We start from the raw sequence: 17,057 nt of genomic DNA on the forward strand, positions 1-17,057 counted from the left end.
AGGAGTAATGAGGTTGACTCAAACCCCCAAAACTGGCTTTTTCCACTGAAACACACCTGGAAAAGGCAGTTCTCAGGAGAGGTGAAACCAGTCGGTCTAGGGTGTTTAATCAAGAAAGGACAGCAACAGGGAGGAGATGGATTTGCTGCTCAGAGGTGAACTGGATGGAATGCTGAGATGGAAGCACTCAAAAGCTGCTCAAGAAGTTAGGAGGCCCTCGTGCTGGACACAATATTTGGGTTTTCCATAACAGTTATCTGGAGCAAGGAAACACACAGAGCACGTGTCCCATCTGAGGGAACAAGAGGAGCATGTTTATTCAGGTCTGGCACTTACAAAGCTCAGAAGGGCAAGGTAACAGCTCATTCGTTTTCCAGAAAAGTCAGCCCAGGAGCAGAAGAAATGAAATGATTTTATAAAAAACAGAGACTGCAGCTGCAAGAGGCCAGGAATGCATCTCCCTTTGGGTCACGGATTCTCAGTGCCAGGATCAGCCATGTGGTGGAGCACGCTGGTGCCAGGCACCTCCATGGAGGTGAGAGGCGGGAATGTCTGAATGCTTGACCGGGCGGTGTCTGGGGTTAGAAATGGTTTCATGGCAAGTCCCAGCCTTGTTTGAACCAACCTTAGAAACGAGTCAGGGCGGGGGGGGGGGGGGGGGAAATATTAGTTATAAAAGCAGAAACCCTTCCAAAACGATCCACCTTTGCCAAGCAGGTGTGAAGAGTGCACTGGGGTATGTCCACAGAAGGAGAAGAACAGCTCGGCCAAACCGCCCAGGTCTCCAATATTGGAAGAGTAGAAAAGTCTGGGAAACAACCACCTTGGAAGCCTGCTGAGAAGCAGAGAATCTCCTTGCAGACAGCAACAGAGAAGATATTGGCTAATGAGACCTGTGACGGCCTGCGGAAGACAGCTCTTCCTCGGCCAGCCCCATCACTCGCGAGCCCTGAGGACGTAGAGGAAGCTGACGAGGACAGCCAAGGCCAGGAGGCTGTAGCTGGCTTTGACGCTGCTGGAGCCGCTGATGTTGCAGAGGAAGGAGTCACAGCAGTAAACGGATGCAGCTGCTATGCCAAGGTTGATCCCAGCGCTGGGACAAATGGGAGAGCATCCCTTGGAGATGGACTGGCCAGACTTGCTGCCTGAATTTAGACAGGGGGGGTTGGGGGGGAAAGGGAAGAAAAGGAAAACAAGATGGGTTTAGAATGTTTCTCAGCTTGCTGATCAGCTGTTCTGCAAAGGAAATAACAGCACTGAAATAGTCAAAGCATCAGAGGTGACATGGAGGGGATTCATAGAATGATTTGGGTTGGCAGGGACCTTAAAGATCATCTAGTTTCAACCCCCACTAGACCAGACTGCTTGAGGCCTCACCCAACCTGGCCTTGAACACCTTCAGGGAGGGGACATCCATGACCTCCCTGAACAGCCTGTTCCAGTGTCTCACTACACTCACTGTAAAGAATTTCTTTCTAACATCCAGTCTAAATACTCTCTCTTCCAGCTTCAATCAATTCCCCCTCATGCTATCACTACAAGTCCCTGTAAAAAGTCCCTCCCTAGCTTTCTTGTAGGCCCCCTTCAGGTACTGAAAGGCCACAAGAAGGTCTCCACAGAGCCTTCTCATCTCCAGGCTGAACAGCCCTGACTCTCGTAGCCTATCCCTATAGGGGAGGTTCTCCAGCTCTCTGATTATCTTCCTGGTTTTCCTCTGGACCCACTTCAGCAGTTCGATGTCCTTCTTGTATTGGGGGCACCAGAACCAGATGCAGTACTCCAGGAGGGGTCTGGATGACGTGCTTCTTGATATGAGGCCACAACAGTAATCTCAGCCAGCCCACACGTTTCAAGCAACACCCCATGATAACCTCCCACACAGAGCCTAGAGACCATGCAACACCCTAGGGACAGCTTGTTGGTCAAAGTTTGTTGGCCAAAGTTTGGCTACAGCAGTGAAGAATCTCAAAAATCCCACTTGAGCTTGACCCAGAGACTCCTCAAGTGAGACAAGGAGCATGGGGAGCACAGAGCAGTGGGGAGACAGAGCCTGCATTTGGAAGTGCAGCACACATTTAGCAGCAGGAAAGAGGAAACCATTAGCACTGTGCTAAGATGACAGGTTTATGAAGCTCCCACCCTCGGTTCCTGCATGCACAACCCACCCACGATGCAGACCCTGCAAGTCAGACATCCAACAGCATTCCCTTCTGCGAGGGAGAGCACCAGGAGACCTGCCAGAGCAGCACTTCTCTTAGGAGAAGCAGCCAGAAAGCACAGACACCCCCCACCCCCAGATCCTTCCTGGCACATAAGGAGGAAACCTGCAAATCTCCCCTTCCTAGCAACCCCACCTTGCCCGCAGAGGAAGCACAGGTGGGACTCAGAGATGGACAACCCAAACAGAGGGTAAAAGCGGGAAGGGCAAGCCTGGAGCTTCCTGCAGAGGAAGCCCTGCAGCATCCTCCACACTTTCACTTATTCATCAGCAACCTCCCCACCCCCACTCCAAAATTCCCCTCAGATTCCCGGAACTGGTGCAGGCACGTGGGCTTTAACGTGACTCCAGCTGGAGGCACATCCCTCCTAAAAATCCCTTGGGATGGTCTGACACTCAGCTGCTAAGCAGAACTTTTCCTTTTCCTTTTTTTTTCTCCAGCCAAAGGAAGGAAGCTGCCTTCCTGCAGCTCAGCAGGTGACCCAGGAGAGCAGCCAGGAGGGGCAAAGAAGGCAGCCCTGTCAGCACTCACCGATTCCCACTCCGACGTAAGTTGTCACACAGTGGTTTTCATTCTCCCCGCACTTGACAGGCTTCAGGCAGGCCCAGTTGGAGGATGCATCCGAGCAGGAAAAGCAGATGAGCGTGTGGGCTGCAAGGGAAAGGCACATCACAGTTAGGGGTTGGTGGGAAGATGTCCTCACTGGGTGGTCCTCACCTCTGACACATGGCATGTACCACTTCTGGCCACAGACATGCTTGCTATTTCATAGAACCACAGCACTGGGGGGGCTGGAAGGGAACTCTGGAGTTCATCCACTGTAAGAAAAGGGTTTGCCTGAAGCAGGCTGCCCAGACATATGCCCAGGTGGGTTTGGAATCTCTTCAGAAAAGGAGACTCCACAACCATTCTGGGCAGCCTGCTCCAGTGCTCCATCACCCTCAAAGGAAAGAATTCTTTCTTTAAGTTCAAGTGAAACCACCTGAGTCCAAACCTGTTTGTACCCCCTCGTCCTGTCACTGGGCACCACTGAAAAATGCCCAGCCACATCATGATCCCCAGCCTTCAGCTCTTGCTGAGCATTGATCAGATCCCCTCTCAGGCTGCTCCAGGCTAAACAGCCCCAGAGCTCTCAGCCTTTCCTCCTCAGAGATATGCTCCAAGCCCCTCAGCATTTCAGTTTTAACAACCTGCAAGAGGTTTTTTCCCCCCAAAATAATGGGCCAAGTGAAGGGTTTAGGCATAAGGGATACATCATTTTGAGCTCTTGGCAGGATCAACCATCAGCTAAAACCTCAATACAACCATAGGCCAACCTGGTACTTTATGGCATGCTCCTGTTTTGCACCAAGAGTGGGTTCAAGCTCCAGTTGCCAGCTTGAAATAGAATCATTATGGTTGGAAAATACCTCTAAGCCCAAGTCCAACTGTCAACCCTACACCACCATGTTGACTAAACCATGTCCTGAATAGAATCATAGAATCATTAAGGTTAGAAAAGACCTCTAAGAGCAAATGAAACGAAACCAACACAAGTTCAGGCCTGCAAACTGGAGCCAGAGGTTTGGACTTATTCAGCTCAGCTACCATGGACATTGATGGGAAACACTCCAAGCATGACCATGGGTTGAAGCTTTCTGTGACATGCCTTTGGCAGCAGGGCACAAAGCTCAGGCTATGCTTGAGCTAGCACATGTGGTGGAAACAATTTTTCAGTCAGAGCAAGCCCAGAACTGCAGCAAGATCTGCAAGGACTTGCACTGTCCCCTCTTCCCAGAAGAGTCATAGCACTAGGAAGACAGCACGTGCCACCAACCTTTGTTAATTTGTAGTCAGGGGACACCAAAAAACATCACACCTTCCTCCATGACAGGTCCCCTAAAATGCTTTATCCTACATCAGCAGGATGGACAACACCAGATGGCTCCCACCCCTCATCCTTCAGATCTGCCCAAGAAAGGCGGAAGACTAGAAAACAGCATTCAGTGGTGGGACATGGCTGCAGAAAGAGCCTGGACTGGGAACTCAGCAGGACATGTGCACTTGTGGTGGACACATGATCTTCCATGCCTTTTACATACAACAACATTACATCCACACTGTTGACCAACACAGGCAGACAGATCAGGTCTGCTCCTGATGTTTCATGGCCTTTGCTTTTTCAGCCCTTGGATGGCAAGTCCTTCAATGAGGCAGTAACTTCACCTCCTGTGTTTACAGGATGCCAAACAGAGAGGGAGTTGATTTAGGATGGGAAGTGCACACCAGCACAATTCCTGATCCCACCTCTTTCGACCCCACTACAGATTATCCTAAGGAGGTGAAGTGGGTGAAGCTCTGGGAAAGCCTGTTGAGGTTCAGAGTCCCTGTCATGGAATATTATGAAGAATAAGAATTTGCTGCTGTACTCTGCTCTGGTGAGACCTCACCTGGAGCACTGTGTCCAGCTCTGGAGTCCTCAGCACAGCAGAGACATGGACCTGTTGGAGTGGAGCCAGAGGAGGCCACAAAAATGATCTGCTGTGAGGACAGGCTGAGAGAGATGAGGTTTTTTTCAGCTCAGAGAGGAGAAGACTCTGGGGAGACATCCCTGTAAACTTTCAGTATTTAAAGGGGGCCTATCAGAAAGATGGGGACAGACTTTTGAGCAGGGCCTGTTGTGACAGGACAAGGGGCAATGGTTTGAAACTAAAAGAGGGGATTTAGATGAGAGATAAAGAAGATTTTTTTTCATGCTGAAGGTGGTGAGACCCCGGCCCGGGTTGCCCAGAGGAGCTGTAGAAGCCCCAACCCTGAAGCCATTCCAGGTCAGGTGGTTTGGGGCTCTGAGCAACCTGCTCTAGTTGCAGATGTCCCTGCTGACAGCGGGGTGGTTGGACTAGATGACCTTTAAAATTCCTTTCCAAGCCAAACCATTCTATGATAAGATGGACAAATCGCAGTCAGCAGCTGTTCCGCTCTGCCATGGGACTGCATGACCTCTTGAGGCTCTTCCCAGTTCTGTTTCTCTCAAGGAAAGGTTTTTATTAAAAATGAAAAAAAAAAAATGGCAAAAAAGTAACAATTGTTCTGGGAGGGATGCCTTTTGAGCAGCCACGGTCAAGGCAGTCAAAAGAAAATAAGAACATAAATCTCAGTGAAACAGATTAAAGTGGGTTAGTGGGAGAACTGGAATGTCACACGAGGGCAACCAAAGGACTGTGCTCTGGAGACAAAGCAAACCCCACAGCCCCCTAAGCAAGAATTTCCCAGACTGACTCATACATCCTCCCAACAACAATCACTTTGCCAATGATCCTTGCACCAAAACTGTGTTACCCCAGCATGTAGTCACAACCTACACCCAGAACCCAGGATTACAGGCCCACCAGTTGAGTCAAAGGCCCCAGGAGAGATTCCTAGGTGGACCTTGCCTCAGGATCTAGGAGAGGGGGAGGACAAAGCCAGCTATTGACTCTAAGGCCATCATTGTCCCGTGCTGAGCATTTTCATGAGTGGTGTTTTGGATCTCATTGGCCAAAACTGTCTTGGGGATGGGACCAGACTTTTTTCAGTGGTGCCTAGTGACTGGACAAGGGGTAATAGGCACAAACTTGAAGTTCCACCTAACTTCTTCAATTTAAGGGTGACAGAACAATGGAAAAGGCTGCCCAGAATGGTAGTGGAGTGTCCACCTCTGGAGACATTCAAAATCCACCTGGACATGTTCCTGTGTGACCTTCTTTAGGTGAACCTGCCTTATCAAGGGTGTTGAACTCAGTGATCTCCAGAGGTCCCTTCCAACCCCTACCATTCTGTGATTCTGGGACACCTGACAGTGAAGGCAACTTCCTTCCTGTTCCCTTGTCCCCAGCATGTTTCTGCTCTCAATCACAGAATCATTAAGGTTGGAAAAGGCCTCTAGGATCATCAAGTCCAATCATCAAGTCTCAGGCGACCTGTACCAAACCTTTCTTCACCTTGCAAACACTCTGAGGGCAAACTGAGGAGGAAAATTGACTCATCCCATTTCACAGGCACCAGGAATGAAGAGGATTACAGGATTCCTGTGGGTATTATGGCAGGACCGTATGTCCCCATATGTATTTGGCTCACAACACTGAATGCATGAGTTGAGTGGTGCAGTGCTGGTCTTTAAGCCTTAGAGGCTCCAGATACAAACACATCCAAAAATATTTATCCATGCACATCAAAATGCCTTTAGGTATGAAATTCTTCACCATGTGACAACATCTATGCTCCTACCACAGCATCTCCTACCTGTCCCCATGTTTCTAATGTGTCACACCTACCTAGTACCCCTGTTCTTTAATATAGACCAAAATCTTTCCAGGAAAGGTCTCAATGTAGTTTAAGGCAGAAAATGTACAGAGAGGTAGGTGCCACTTTGTGCCCCAGAAAATGGTTCTGTGGGCATAGTGGTACTGGGTTGATGGTTGGACTTCATGATCTTAGAGGTCTTTTGCAACCTTAAATGATTCTATGATTCTAAATCATAGAATCACTAGATCTAGATCACTAGATCACTAGATTCTAAATCATAGAATCACTAAATAACTGCAGAGTTAAGAGAACAAGGAGGCTGAATGTCTTAGACAATAGGCACAAGAAGGGTGGCAGAATTATTTCATGGGGCTGGAGACACAGCAAAGAGTTGAAGCTGAAAGCTATGAAAGAAATAAAATGAGGGGGGAAAAAAGACTGAAACAAGAAACCCTGAACAATGCAGGGGGGAAACACAGCAGAAGAATTTATGTGTTTATTTGTTTGCTGCTTAGCTCCTTGGAGGAACAAAGAGCTCCCAGAACAGAGTAGATCATTTGGGGGGAATTCCTAAGATAAGAGATTGAATCCATTCTTGCAAAGAGCAAGAGGGGGAAAAAAAGAATGCCTCTAAAAGCTTACTTCAGTGGTGAAAAATGGTGAAAAATGCTGTTGCTTCAGCAGCTTTTCCATTCTGTTCCCACACCGAACGCTCTTTCCTTTTCCATTGCTCTTAAGACGATCCTCAGGGCACTTGGTAAAGCTTTTCTGCAGATTCCCTGGATGTGCTTGAAGCATTCGGGGATAAAGCTACCTGCAACAGACCCTTCTGCCTGACTAAGAACTTACTTTAAAGCTGAATGTGTTCTGTTTGTTGTTCTTGTTTTTTTGGGGGGAGGCAGGGTTGGAATGAAACCCCTTGGCCTGGACTGCCCATCCTCCCAGCTGGAATTGAACAGATGCCAACTGGGCTCTGACGGGAAACTCAGCACTTGAATTGCCAATTCCTACCCGATCTCACTGGGTGGGGGGGCACGGGATGGGCAGCGAATAACTAGTTTCTCCTCAGCGGTATCTTCAAGAGACAAGAAGAGTCCTTGTTTCCTGAGCAGGGGCTCAGAGAGCCCAGAACTCCCGTTTGCTCTTTGTTTGGCTTCTCCAAGCACTGACATATGGAAACAATATGGGGTTTTGCTCCGTGGAGTTTTTTTGGATAGGCAGAAATGGAGTCGATGGGAAGGCGGAGATTGCAGACCCTGCCACTTGGACAACTTGCAGTTTAACGCCCAGCAACAAGAAACACATTTTCTGCACCTTCAGTGCCAGCCCCATGATACGCTCTACAAGGACATGATCCCTTGGGGGGTCACTGCCTCACACATTGGCCATGACAGGTCGGATCCCCAAGGGATGCTGATGGGAGTGGGGGTAGCAGAAGCCAGAATCACGAGTGGTTCTGCCCACACTTTGCTCCATCATCCATTGCCAGAGCTAGGCTCCATATCTCCCCCTTCCCCCTCCCCCCTTCCCCTTTCCCTTGGCTGCATCTCAGTCCATTTCAGCGCCGTTATCCCGGATCGTTGCACCCAAAAAGGGGGACTGGAGCCTGCCCTGGGCTTTGTTCGAGCTGCAACTGGGAAGAGCTCCAGGAACAGCTGGAGATGCACACCTCTACATAGACGCAAGGAAACCCTGAAGTTCCTGCTTCAAGAGGGGACACTGCTGCGAAGCAAGGCTCGGAAAGACACCCCTCCACCCACCCGGCACAGCTCATCTCTGTGTCGTCCCCCCCGCTAGCTGCTTTGCATCCCTGACCCCCTTACGCCGGCAAACCTCCAACTTCCAGAGCCCACTCTGCAAGATTCAGCATAGCCCCCCCCCCCCCATCCCTCCATCATTCCCCCCCCCCCCCCAATTTGCTCCTAAATCCAGGGCTGGGAGACCTTGGGGAGAGGTGGTGTGGATGGGTGATGCTTGCATCTCCCCCCTCCTTTCCCCTTACCTCTCTCCACGCACAGCACGGCAGCCAGCACAGCGAACAGAAGAACCTTCATGGTGCGGCGCGGCGGCGGGGTCCAAGCGAGATGCGCAAAAGAGGCTGGCGGCGCGCAGGGCTGGCGGCTGGGCCGGGTGCCGGGGGTGGGGAGAGGCCACCGGCTCCGCCCAGCGGGACAGCCCCGCACCGCCTCCCCCGACGCCCTCTCCGCCCTGTTTCGTTTCCCCGGGCCGGAGCCGCGTTCGGGGTAAAGGAGCGATAGTCACCTCATGGCCTTTCGGTTTGCGATTAGCGGGGAGGTGGGGTTAGAGCCCAGCACAGCAACTCTCCCCTGCCACTGCCCCGTGGGTTTTTCCTTCCCCTTCGCGAGCCCTTTCCATTTCTTTGAGGGAAGAGTGAGGAGGAGGAGGTTTAGCGTCAGACTTGGGAGTTAGATAACGGTTGGAGTCGATGATCTGAAAGGTCTTTGCCAGCTGAAACGGTTCCATGATCGTATGACTCCCTGCAAGCCGGACGCCGCTCATGCGCAACCCTTTTCAAGTGCAACCTCGAGGATCTGCTGTTTATGCCTCTCTCTCCCCTTCTCTACATCTTCACCCACAGATCCCCTGAGGACTCGTGCTCCCCCCAAGATGTTCACAGCCACCCCCTATACACATATGCCCTGCACCTGCAAAACCCTGACACCCTTCGTGCATAGATCTCCTGCATGCAACACCCCATGAATGTAATGCCCCCTGCATGCATGGCACCCTCTCTATATATAGTACTGTTATGCATTCACAGCCCCCATGAGAGACCCACACAAGCAAGCACATAAGAAACAGTTTCCTAAACCGTTTACCAGAGCCTAAGTGGGACTAGATACAAAAGGTGGAGAAGCTTGAAAGTAGGAGGGCCCAGCAGCTGGGGTGACACAGGACAGCTTGGGCCGCTTGGCTGGGTCTTGAGAGCCGAGTCAGGTCCACCAGAAAGGTTTGTTATAGTGGCACAGATTCAGTATGTCCCACAGAAATAATTTTAGCTGAGAAACCAGCTTCAAGGAGGGCACTAGGGGAGGGACCCTTTGAAGCTGGCTGTCAAGGATGCCTGGAAGTGAGGGAGGCTGTGAACCAGCAAGAAAAAAATCAGTTCTGACACATTCTGTATGCCAGAGATGAGTTTAATTCTGCAGAATCAGCATTTTCTGGCAAGTGCATCTGTCAGAAGAAATTCCCGTTCCTATCTTGTCAAACTGCAGAGTCCTCTCTTTGGAAAACAAACCTATGCCTGCAAACCCCCCACTTCCTCTTTGTCTCCTGGGGCTCGTTTTTGTTTATCATTGCCAGTTATTCTAGCAGGAGCTGACAGTGAGCGGTACATGTCTGCGGTCTGAGAGCCTGCTCTGGGAAGGGCTGCTGGGGCTGTTGCATTCGCTGCTTTACAAAGCAAGCACTAAAATAAAATGGGAACTTCCAGCTTTGCGGTGGCCTGAGCTCACTCACAAAACTCCTGGCTCACACACACCGAGTTCAGGTTCTGTAAGAGTTGGTCTGACTTTTTGTAGCCGACATGTGAGCAATCTCAAAGCTCACCTCAGCTATGAGGTGCAACAACTGAGATTCTAAACTCTTGGTACCGTGAAGGCATGTTCCTTCGGCTCTCCTGTTCCTTCTCATGCAATGCCACAGGCAGGGGATGCCACAGGCTTGGGGATGCGTGGGTAGAAAGTTGCAAAGCAGAAGGACCTGGGGTCTGCTGGTTGACAGCTGGCTGAGCATAGGCCAGTATCTGCCCAGGCAGCCAAGGAGGCCAAAAGCATCCTGGCTTGGATCAGCAAGTGTGGCCAGCAGGAGAAGGGAAATTATAGTGTAATGGGTTGGGGCAAGCCCCCTCCCCACCACAGGCAGAAACAACGACTCAGACAAACAGATTGCTAAAGTGATGGAAAGTTTAAATAGAAAAACAATTTAGAAACAAACACCAATGAAAGCTTTACAGAGAACCACAAGCACCATGACAGAGAGATCCCAGAACATACCCAAGAACATCCCATCCCCACCTGGGGGTACACCCAAACCCCCAGGACTCTTTCCTCCCCACCCCCAACCCAACCTTGGGCCTGGGCAGGCTCAAGGGAGGCGGCTCACGCCATTTTACCTAGGCAGCAGCTGGGGACGAAAGAGGAAGTGAAGACCCTGCATGGGCATTTTATAGGGGAGCAGGGCATTATGGGATTGAAATACCTGCCTGTGACCACCCCCTGGGCTGGGCCCACACCTTGGGACCTCCCAGGTGTGGTCTATGCAGTGGCATCCGGGCCAGCACCCAGCCTAAACCACCACATATAGTCTCCCTGTTGTGTGCAGTGGTGAGACCACACCTTGAATCCTGAGTTCGGGTTTCAGCCCCTCACTCCCTCAAGGACATTGAGGTGCTGGAGCATGTCCAGAAAAAGGCAACAAAGCTGGTGAAGGGTCTAGAGAATGAGTCTCATGAGGAGCAGATGAGGAAATTTGAGTTGTTCATTCTGGAGAAAAGGAGGCTGAGGGGAGGACTTCTCACCTTCTACCCTGAGTGAAGGTTGTAGTGAGGTGGGGTTTGGTCTCTTCTCTCAAGTAACAGGATGCTGTTGGCTTTCATGGCTACCTGAAGTGAGGAAACAGCCTCAAGTTGTAGCAAGGATAGTTTAGGTTGGATATTAGGAAAGATTTCTTTATTCAAAGAGTGGTCAGGCATGGTAGCAAGCTGCCCAGGGAGGTAGGTGGTGGAGGCACAGTAGCAGGAGATGTTAAAAAAAACACCAGACATGGCATTTTGGGACATGGTTTAGTGGGCACAGTGGTGTTGACAGTTGGACTTGATGATCTTAGATAACTTTTCCGACCAGAATTAGTCTATGATTCAACGTCTTGTGCACTTCCTTCATCCCCACAAGAAGTACATAAGAGCCAACAGCTTCCTAGTTTTCTCAGCTCCTTAGTTTCCTGTAGAGGACGTCTGCTGCTGGAGGGGAAGAGAGAGGACCTAAGAATCACTCAGGACACAACTTATCACCGGATCTGGACTCATCCCAATACTGCTGCAATGGCAGGGTGGAGAGAGCTCTAATTACAGTGTGATGCAAACAGAAGAGGTGGGCAGAGCAACAGAGGACCAATTTGCTATGGTGGAACACCCACTAGATAAGGAAGCCCCTCTGAAAAGTTCCTGGTGTAAACCTGTGTCTCCCACTTCTTTACTAGGGTTACAGTGTGGGACAGCAGATTCCAGAACAAGTTCACAAGAGCCAGCAGTATGCTCTGGTAGTCAAGAAGGCCTGGGGTGCATTAAGAAGAGTGTGGTTGGCAGGATGAGGGAGATTCTTCCACCCCTCTACTCTGCCCTGATGAGGCCACACTTGGAGTATTGCATCCAGTTCTGGGACTCCCAGTTCAAGAGAAACAGGGAACAACTGCAGAGAGTCCAGTGGTCACCTCAAATATGCTGAAGGGCCTGGAGCACCTCTGTGAGGAGGAAAGGCTGAGAAACCTGGTGGGGTTTTGTCTAGTGATGAGCAGCCTGACAGGGGATCTTATCAGTATCTAATGGGTAGGGATTGAGAAGATGGGGCTGTGCGCTTTTCAGTGGTGGCCAGTGACTGGACAGGCACAAACTGGAACACGAGAAGTTCCACCTAAACATAAAAACAGCTTTACCTAAACATATAGAACAGCTTTGAGCATGCTGGAGCCCTGGAGCAGGCTTCCCAGAGAGGCTGTGGAGTCTCCTTCTCTGGAGAGATTCCAAACCTGCCTGGACACAATCCTGAGCAACCTGTTTTTATGACAACCTGCTTTAGCAGGGAAATTGAATTAGATGATCCTTAGGTATCCTTTCCAACCCCCACCATTCTGTCATCCCGTGATTCTGTGACTGGAAAGCTCAACACAGGGACTCTAATGGCAGGGCTGTCTAATGGCTGGCTGGAGAATGTCCTGAGCTGAAATGGACCTATGAGGATCAAGGCCAACTCCTGGCTCCACATAGCACAACCTGCACTTAAAAAGCTTGAGCATTAAGTGTGAGCCCACTAAAAGCTTGCTCAGCTTCAGTGGAGCCAGGTGGCATGCAGAAAGTTTCCTTCACTGCAACATCTTTGTTTCATGGCTTGAGTGAGACTTCCTGAGCCTGGATGGGGCAGTGCACACGGGTCTCAGTGAGGCACCAAACCCCAGCTGAATTTGTAAATCAGTTTTGTTTTTTTCCCCAGTTAGTAGAACAGAATTGTTTTGCAGAGCATAGAGTCATAGAATCAATAATGTTGGAAATGACCTCAAAGACCATCAAGTCCAGCCTGTCACTCAAGACTCCATGCTCACTAAACCATGGCACCAAGTGCCACATCCAATCCCCTCTTGAACACCTCCAGGGATAGTGACTCCACCACCTCCCTGGACAGCACATTCCAATGGCAAACGACTCTCTTAGTAAAGAACTTTCTCCTCAGCCCCAGCCTAAACTTCCCCTGGCACAGCTTGAGACTGTGTCCTCTTGCTCTGGTGCTGGTTGCCTGGGAGAAGAGACTAACCCCCTCCTGGCCACAACATCCCTTCAGGTAGTTGTAGAGACCAATAAGGTCTCCCCTGAGCCTCCTCTTCTGCAGGCTAAGCAGCCCCAGCTCCCTCAGCCTCTCCTTGTAGGGCTTGTGCTCAAGGCCTCTCACCAGCCTTGTTGCCCTTCTCTGGACATGTTCAAACTGCAAAAACCTGTTCAAACCTGCTAAAACCACCTTGCATAGATGCCACAGGAAGGTGACAAATGTCTTTATTTTCAATACCACCATGCCCATTAAAACCATGTCCTGAAGTGCCATGTCTGCAGGATTTCTGAACACCTTCAGGAGCAGTGACTCCACTGCCTCCATGGGCAGCCTGTTCCACTGCCTGACCACTCTCTCAGCAAAGAAATTCTTCCTAATATCCAGCCTAAACCTCCCCTGGTGCAACTTGAGACGGTTTCCTCTCATCCTAACAAACCTTGCTGGCTACTGAGGTTTGTGAAACTCTGCCTGCATAACCCAGTGCATCTTTGGCCTACTTTTGTTGCTGGAACAGGACTTTGATCTTCTTAGTTAAGGCACAACCTTCTGCCACATTCACACTGCCAGATAGATGAACTTTCATTTCTGGGTGGTGTCATCGTTTCCGTTCCCTTCTGTCCCAGTCCCATAAAGGTGAAGGTCACTGTTTGGATGACACATGCTCAGTGGATATTGGAGAAACCCACGTTCTCATACCTATGTATCCTATCTCCATCTCCTGGTTGAACTTTTGACCCACATTTTAGCCTTGTTTCCAGTCCTGGTCTCTTGGAAAGCATCAAAGGGGTTCTTCAGCGTCCTGCAAAGTTTCTGTGATTGGGTCCATCTCCTTTCCCACAGCAGAAACTTCATTGTCTGATTGTTTTGGACAGGGAAGAAACTTTTCAGGCTCTTCCCCATTCCTTCCACCAAAAATGTGTTTCTCTGTAAACAAGGAACTCACCAGGCTCCAGGGAGGCTGCAGAAAGTGTGCGGAAGCTATAGACAAGGTTCTGGGCTTGTGGAGATATGCAGTAGGAATGTTAAGCTCGATATAAAAGATACATAAGTGGGAACGTGCAAGTGTGTGAGGGCACCTGGAAGAAATAGCAGAGCAAGAGTTAAGAGGAAAGGCATGTGTTGCCTGCTCTAGAGCACCCTGTGTCTGACTCCATTCAAATGAAGTCAAGGAACAAAGTGACCCTAGATAAGAGTCTCCAGAGAACAAAGAACAGGGTGGGAGCCATTAAAAACACAGATAAAGGAAAGAAAAGAACCTAGAGATGCAGGAATTTCCCCACAGAGGGGTGACATGAAAGAGAACGGGAACCAAAGCAGCATCTTCTCTCTGAAGGTTGTAAAAGGCAAGTCCAAAACAGTTTCGTTGTGCTCTGCCAAGAGTGTTGGAGGCATGAGAAGTGCATACCTTTCAGCTCTTGGCTACCTGTGGCATAGAAATACAAGTTACATCTGGGGAGGTTTTGGTTGGATAGTAGCAAATGGTTCTTTCCTGAAAGACTGTTCAGGTATTGTAACAGGCTGCCCAGGGAGGTGCTGGAGTCACCTGGAGGTGTTCAAAAAGCTTGAGGATATGGCACTTTGGGACTAGGTTTAATGGCCACGGTGATGTTGGATTGATGGTTGGACTTGATGGTCTTCGAGGTCTTTTGCAACTGAAACGACCCTGTGATCTGTTGGCTAGATCATCTGGGGCCTGTGAGACACGGATCACGCTAAATTTGTCAGGACAAGCAGGAGAGGGCAAAAATCAACTTTGTTAGAGATTTGGTATGGTAAAATTGCTTTCTTCTCCCCGAAGATGTTGCAGTAAGTTTTACTACACTAATTTCCTGTAGAAGGGATTTTCTTGTTCCCAGGAGCAATGTCTGCACGTTATCTAATTGCTGATTAACATCTAAAGCTGGAGCAGGCCCTGGAGCTGGAGGCAGATCCCAGGTGAGCTGTTGTGAATATTGGGCACACAGCCAGTGCCCTGTTTCCCAGTCAAGGGAGAATGAAGTCCTGTCATCCCCCATGCATGATGACAACACATTCTGTGGTGCTTAGGGATTTGCCTAGGTGAGAAATCACCTGAAAAAGGAGAAAATAATAGAATCATTAAGGTTGGGAAAGACCTCTAAGATCATCAAGTACAACCATTAGTCCAGGATCACCGTGTCCACTAAACCATCTCCCAAATTACCATGGCAAACACCACCATGCCCACTGAGCCATGTCCCAAAATACCATGTCTACATGGTTTTTTAACATCTCCAGGGATGGTGACTCCACCACTTGCCCTGGGCAGCCTGTTCCAATGCCTGACCACACGTCATCCATGTTACACAGAGCTTTCTTTCCACCCACAGCCTCAGCAGTTCTATTCCTTTTACTGTTGACTGAGATCCTGGGAACTCTGGAAGTGTTCTAGGGGTTGAACATTCATTGGATAAAGTTCCTACATGGTGTCAGTGGAAGGGCACCTTTGCTGCTAGACATTGTTATATATTTGTCTTGGAGCAACTTGGCCTAGTAGAAGGTTTTTCTGCCCATGACAGGAGTGTTGAAAGTAATTGATCTTTATTAAGGTCCTCCCTTCCAAGCCAAACCATCATTTGATTCTGTGATAAAGCAAAGTCATAAATTCATAGAATATTTTGGGTTGGAAGGGATCTTTAAAGGTGATCTAGTCCAACACCTCCAGTCAAGCCTGACCACAACAACTCTGCTTTACTGAAGCAAACCAGCACTCTCAACAAGTACATGGGAATGACAGAGAGCAGATGGAGAGAGTCAGGAGAGGCAACTGAGTTCATTCTTCAGCCCTATGGAGACACCAATGAGATACTAAAGACAATATTTTTCTCTCATGCTTTCATGCATCTTGATTGTGATGCTCAAGCTGGTGATGCTGGAGGCAGTTCTCCACCTCACCACTAGACAGTAGATGCTAAGAAACCTTCCTAACCCTACATAAAAGCTCCTTTGCTGCTCTCACTTAAAGCAAATAGTGAGCAGCCTTTGTTTTGGGGAAGAGATGACTGGATCTCATCCCATCACACGCCATTTTATGCTTTCCAGTGCAACTTGCAAAACTTGCCAACGGATTGTGAAGATCCAACAAGGCCTCCTTCTTTTCTATGACTTTTACTCTCGGTTTGACACGTGTTAGAAGATCCCACCACAGCTTCTGTTTTCTACCAGACTGTTGCAAGGGAGATTTGTGCAGATAATGAGTCCACTCCAATTGTAGAGCTTTGTGGTTGACCTTCCTAAATGACAACCTCTTTCTCAGACTATGGCTTTGATTTATCAGTCATCCAGAGTTCTCCTATTTGCAGGTTCTTTCAGTGTGTCACCTGCAAGCTCAATGAGCAACTTCTCTAATCTGTCCTTCAAACCAGTAATTATCACACTGCATCATCCCAGAGCCAGGAAAACCACAGAGGACCCTGTTTAATAGATCATTCCAGTTTGACAGCAAACTGGTGACAGTTACCTGCTCGTGCTTTTAGCTAGACTGTGTTTTCTTGCTTTTGCTTATGAGACTGACTGTGACACAGTGTCAAAAATGTCATTAACACACAGCTATGTGACAGCTGCCACTTTTACCCTAACTGCAGATTTTCCCTCCTTGTCACAGGTGGAAATAGCACCTACTGATTACAAAGCTCTTGCTCTTCATCCTCATCTCCGTGATAGCCCCTACAAATTGTTTGATGACTACAAGAAGGACATTGGTGAGGTCACACCTGGCATCCTGGGTTCAGGTTTGGGCCTCTCACTCCAGGAAGGACATTGGGGTGCTGGAGTGTGTCCAAAGCAGAGCAATGAAGCTGGGGAAGGGTCTAGAGAACAAGTCTGGTGGGGAGCAGCTGGGGGAACTGGGATTGTTCAGCCCAGAGAAAAGGAGGTTGAGGGAAGACCTATCGCTTTACAGTTCCTTGAAAGGAGGTTGGAGAGGGGTGAGGGACGATCTCTTCTCCCAGGTAACAAGAGACAGGATGGCCAGGTTGGATGGGGCCTTGAGCAACCTGGA

At 49.4% G+C, this 17,057-nt stretch overlaps 1 protein-coding gene across 1 annotated transcript; it reads right to left on the reverse strand.

The window, feature by feature from the left end:
• Positions 1–293: 293 nt before the first annotated feature.
• LOC137453716 (lymphocyte antigen 6E) lies at positions 294–8,618 on the reverse strand. The gene is made up of 3 exons (XM_068163199.1): positions 8,485–8,618; positions 2,751–2,870; positions 294–1,145 (listed from the first exon to the last, which is right to left on the reverse strand). The coding sequence occupies exons 1-3, from the start codon at positions 8,534–8,536 to the stop codon at positions 937–939; spliced, it is 381 nt and encodes a 126-aa protein (XP_068019300.1). The 5' UTR covers positions 8,537–8,618; the 3' UTR covers positions 294–936.
• Positions 8,619–17,057: the final 8,439 nt, after the last annotated feature.

The sequence above is a fragment of the Melanerpes formicivorus genome, unplaced genomic scaffold (genome assembly GCF_026170545.1).
Source record: "Melanerpes formicivorus ecotype bairdi unplaced genomic scaffold, bMelFor1.0.p_v2 SCAF_71, whole genome shotgun sequence".
NCBI classification, from domain to species: domain Eukaryota; kingdom Metazoa; phylum Chordata; class Aves; order Piciformes; family Picidae; genus Melanerpes; species Melanerpes formicivorus.

What these genes read in the sequence shown, in the direction of transcription:
- LOC137453716 (XM_068163199.1), bottom strand. Translation starts at nt 8,536, where the DNA reads ATGAAGGTTCTTCTGTTCGCTGTGCTGGCTGCCGTGCTGTGCGTGGAG. An exon ending in CGTGCTGTGCGTGGAGAGAG is followed by an intron (nt 2,871 to 8,484) that starts GTAAGGGGAAAG and finishes TTTCCCTTGCAG; the next exon opens with CCCACACGCTCATCTGCTTT. An exon ending in TTACGTCGGAGTGGGAATCG is followed by an intron (nt 1,146 to 2,750) that starts GTGAGTGCTGAC and finishes GTCTAAATTCAG; the next exon opens with GCAGCAAGTCTGGCCAGTCC.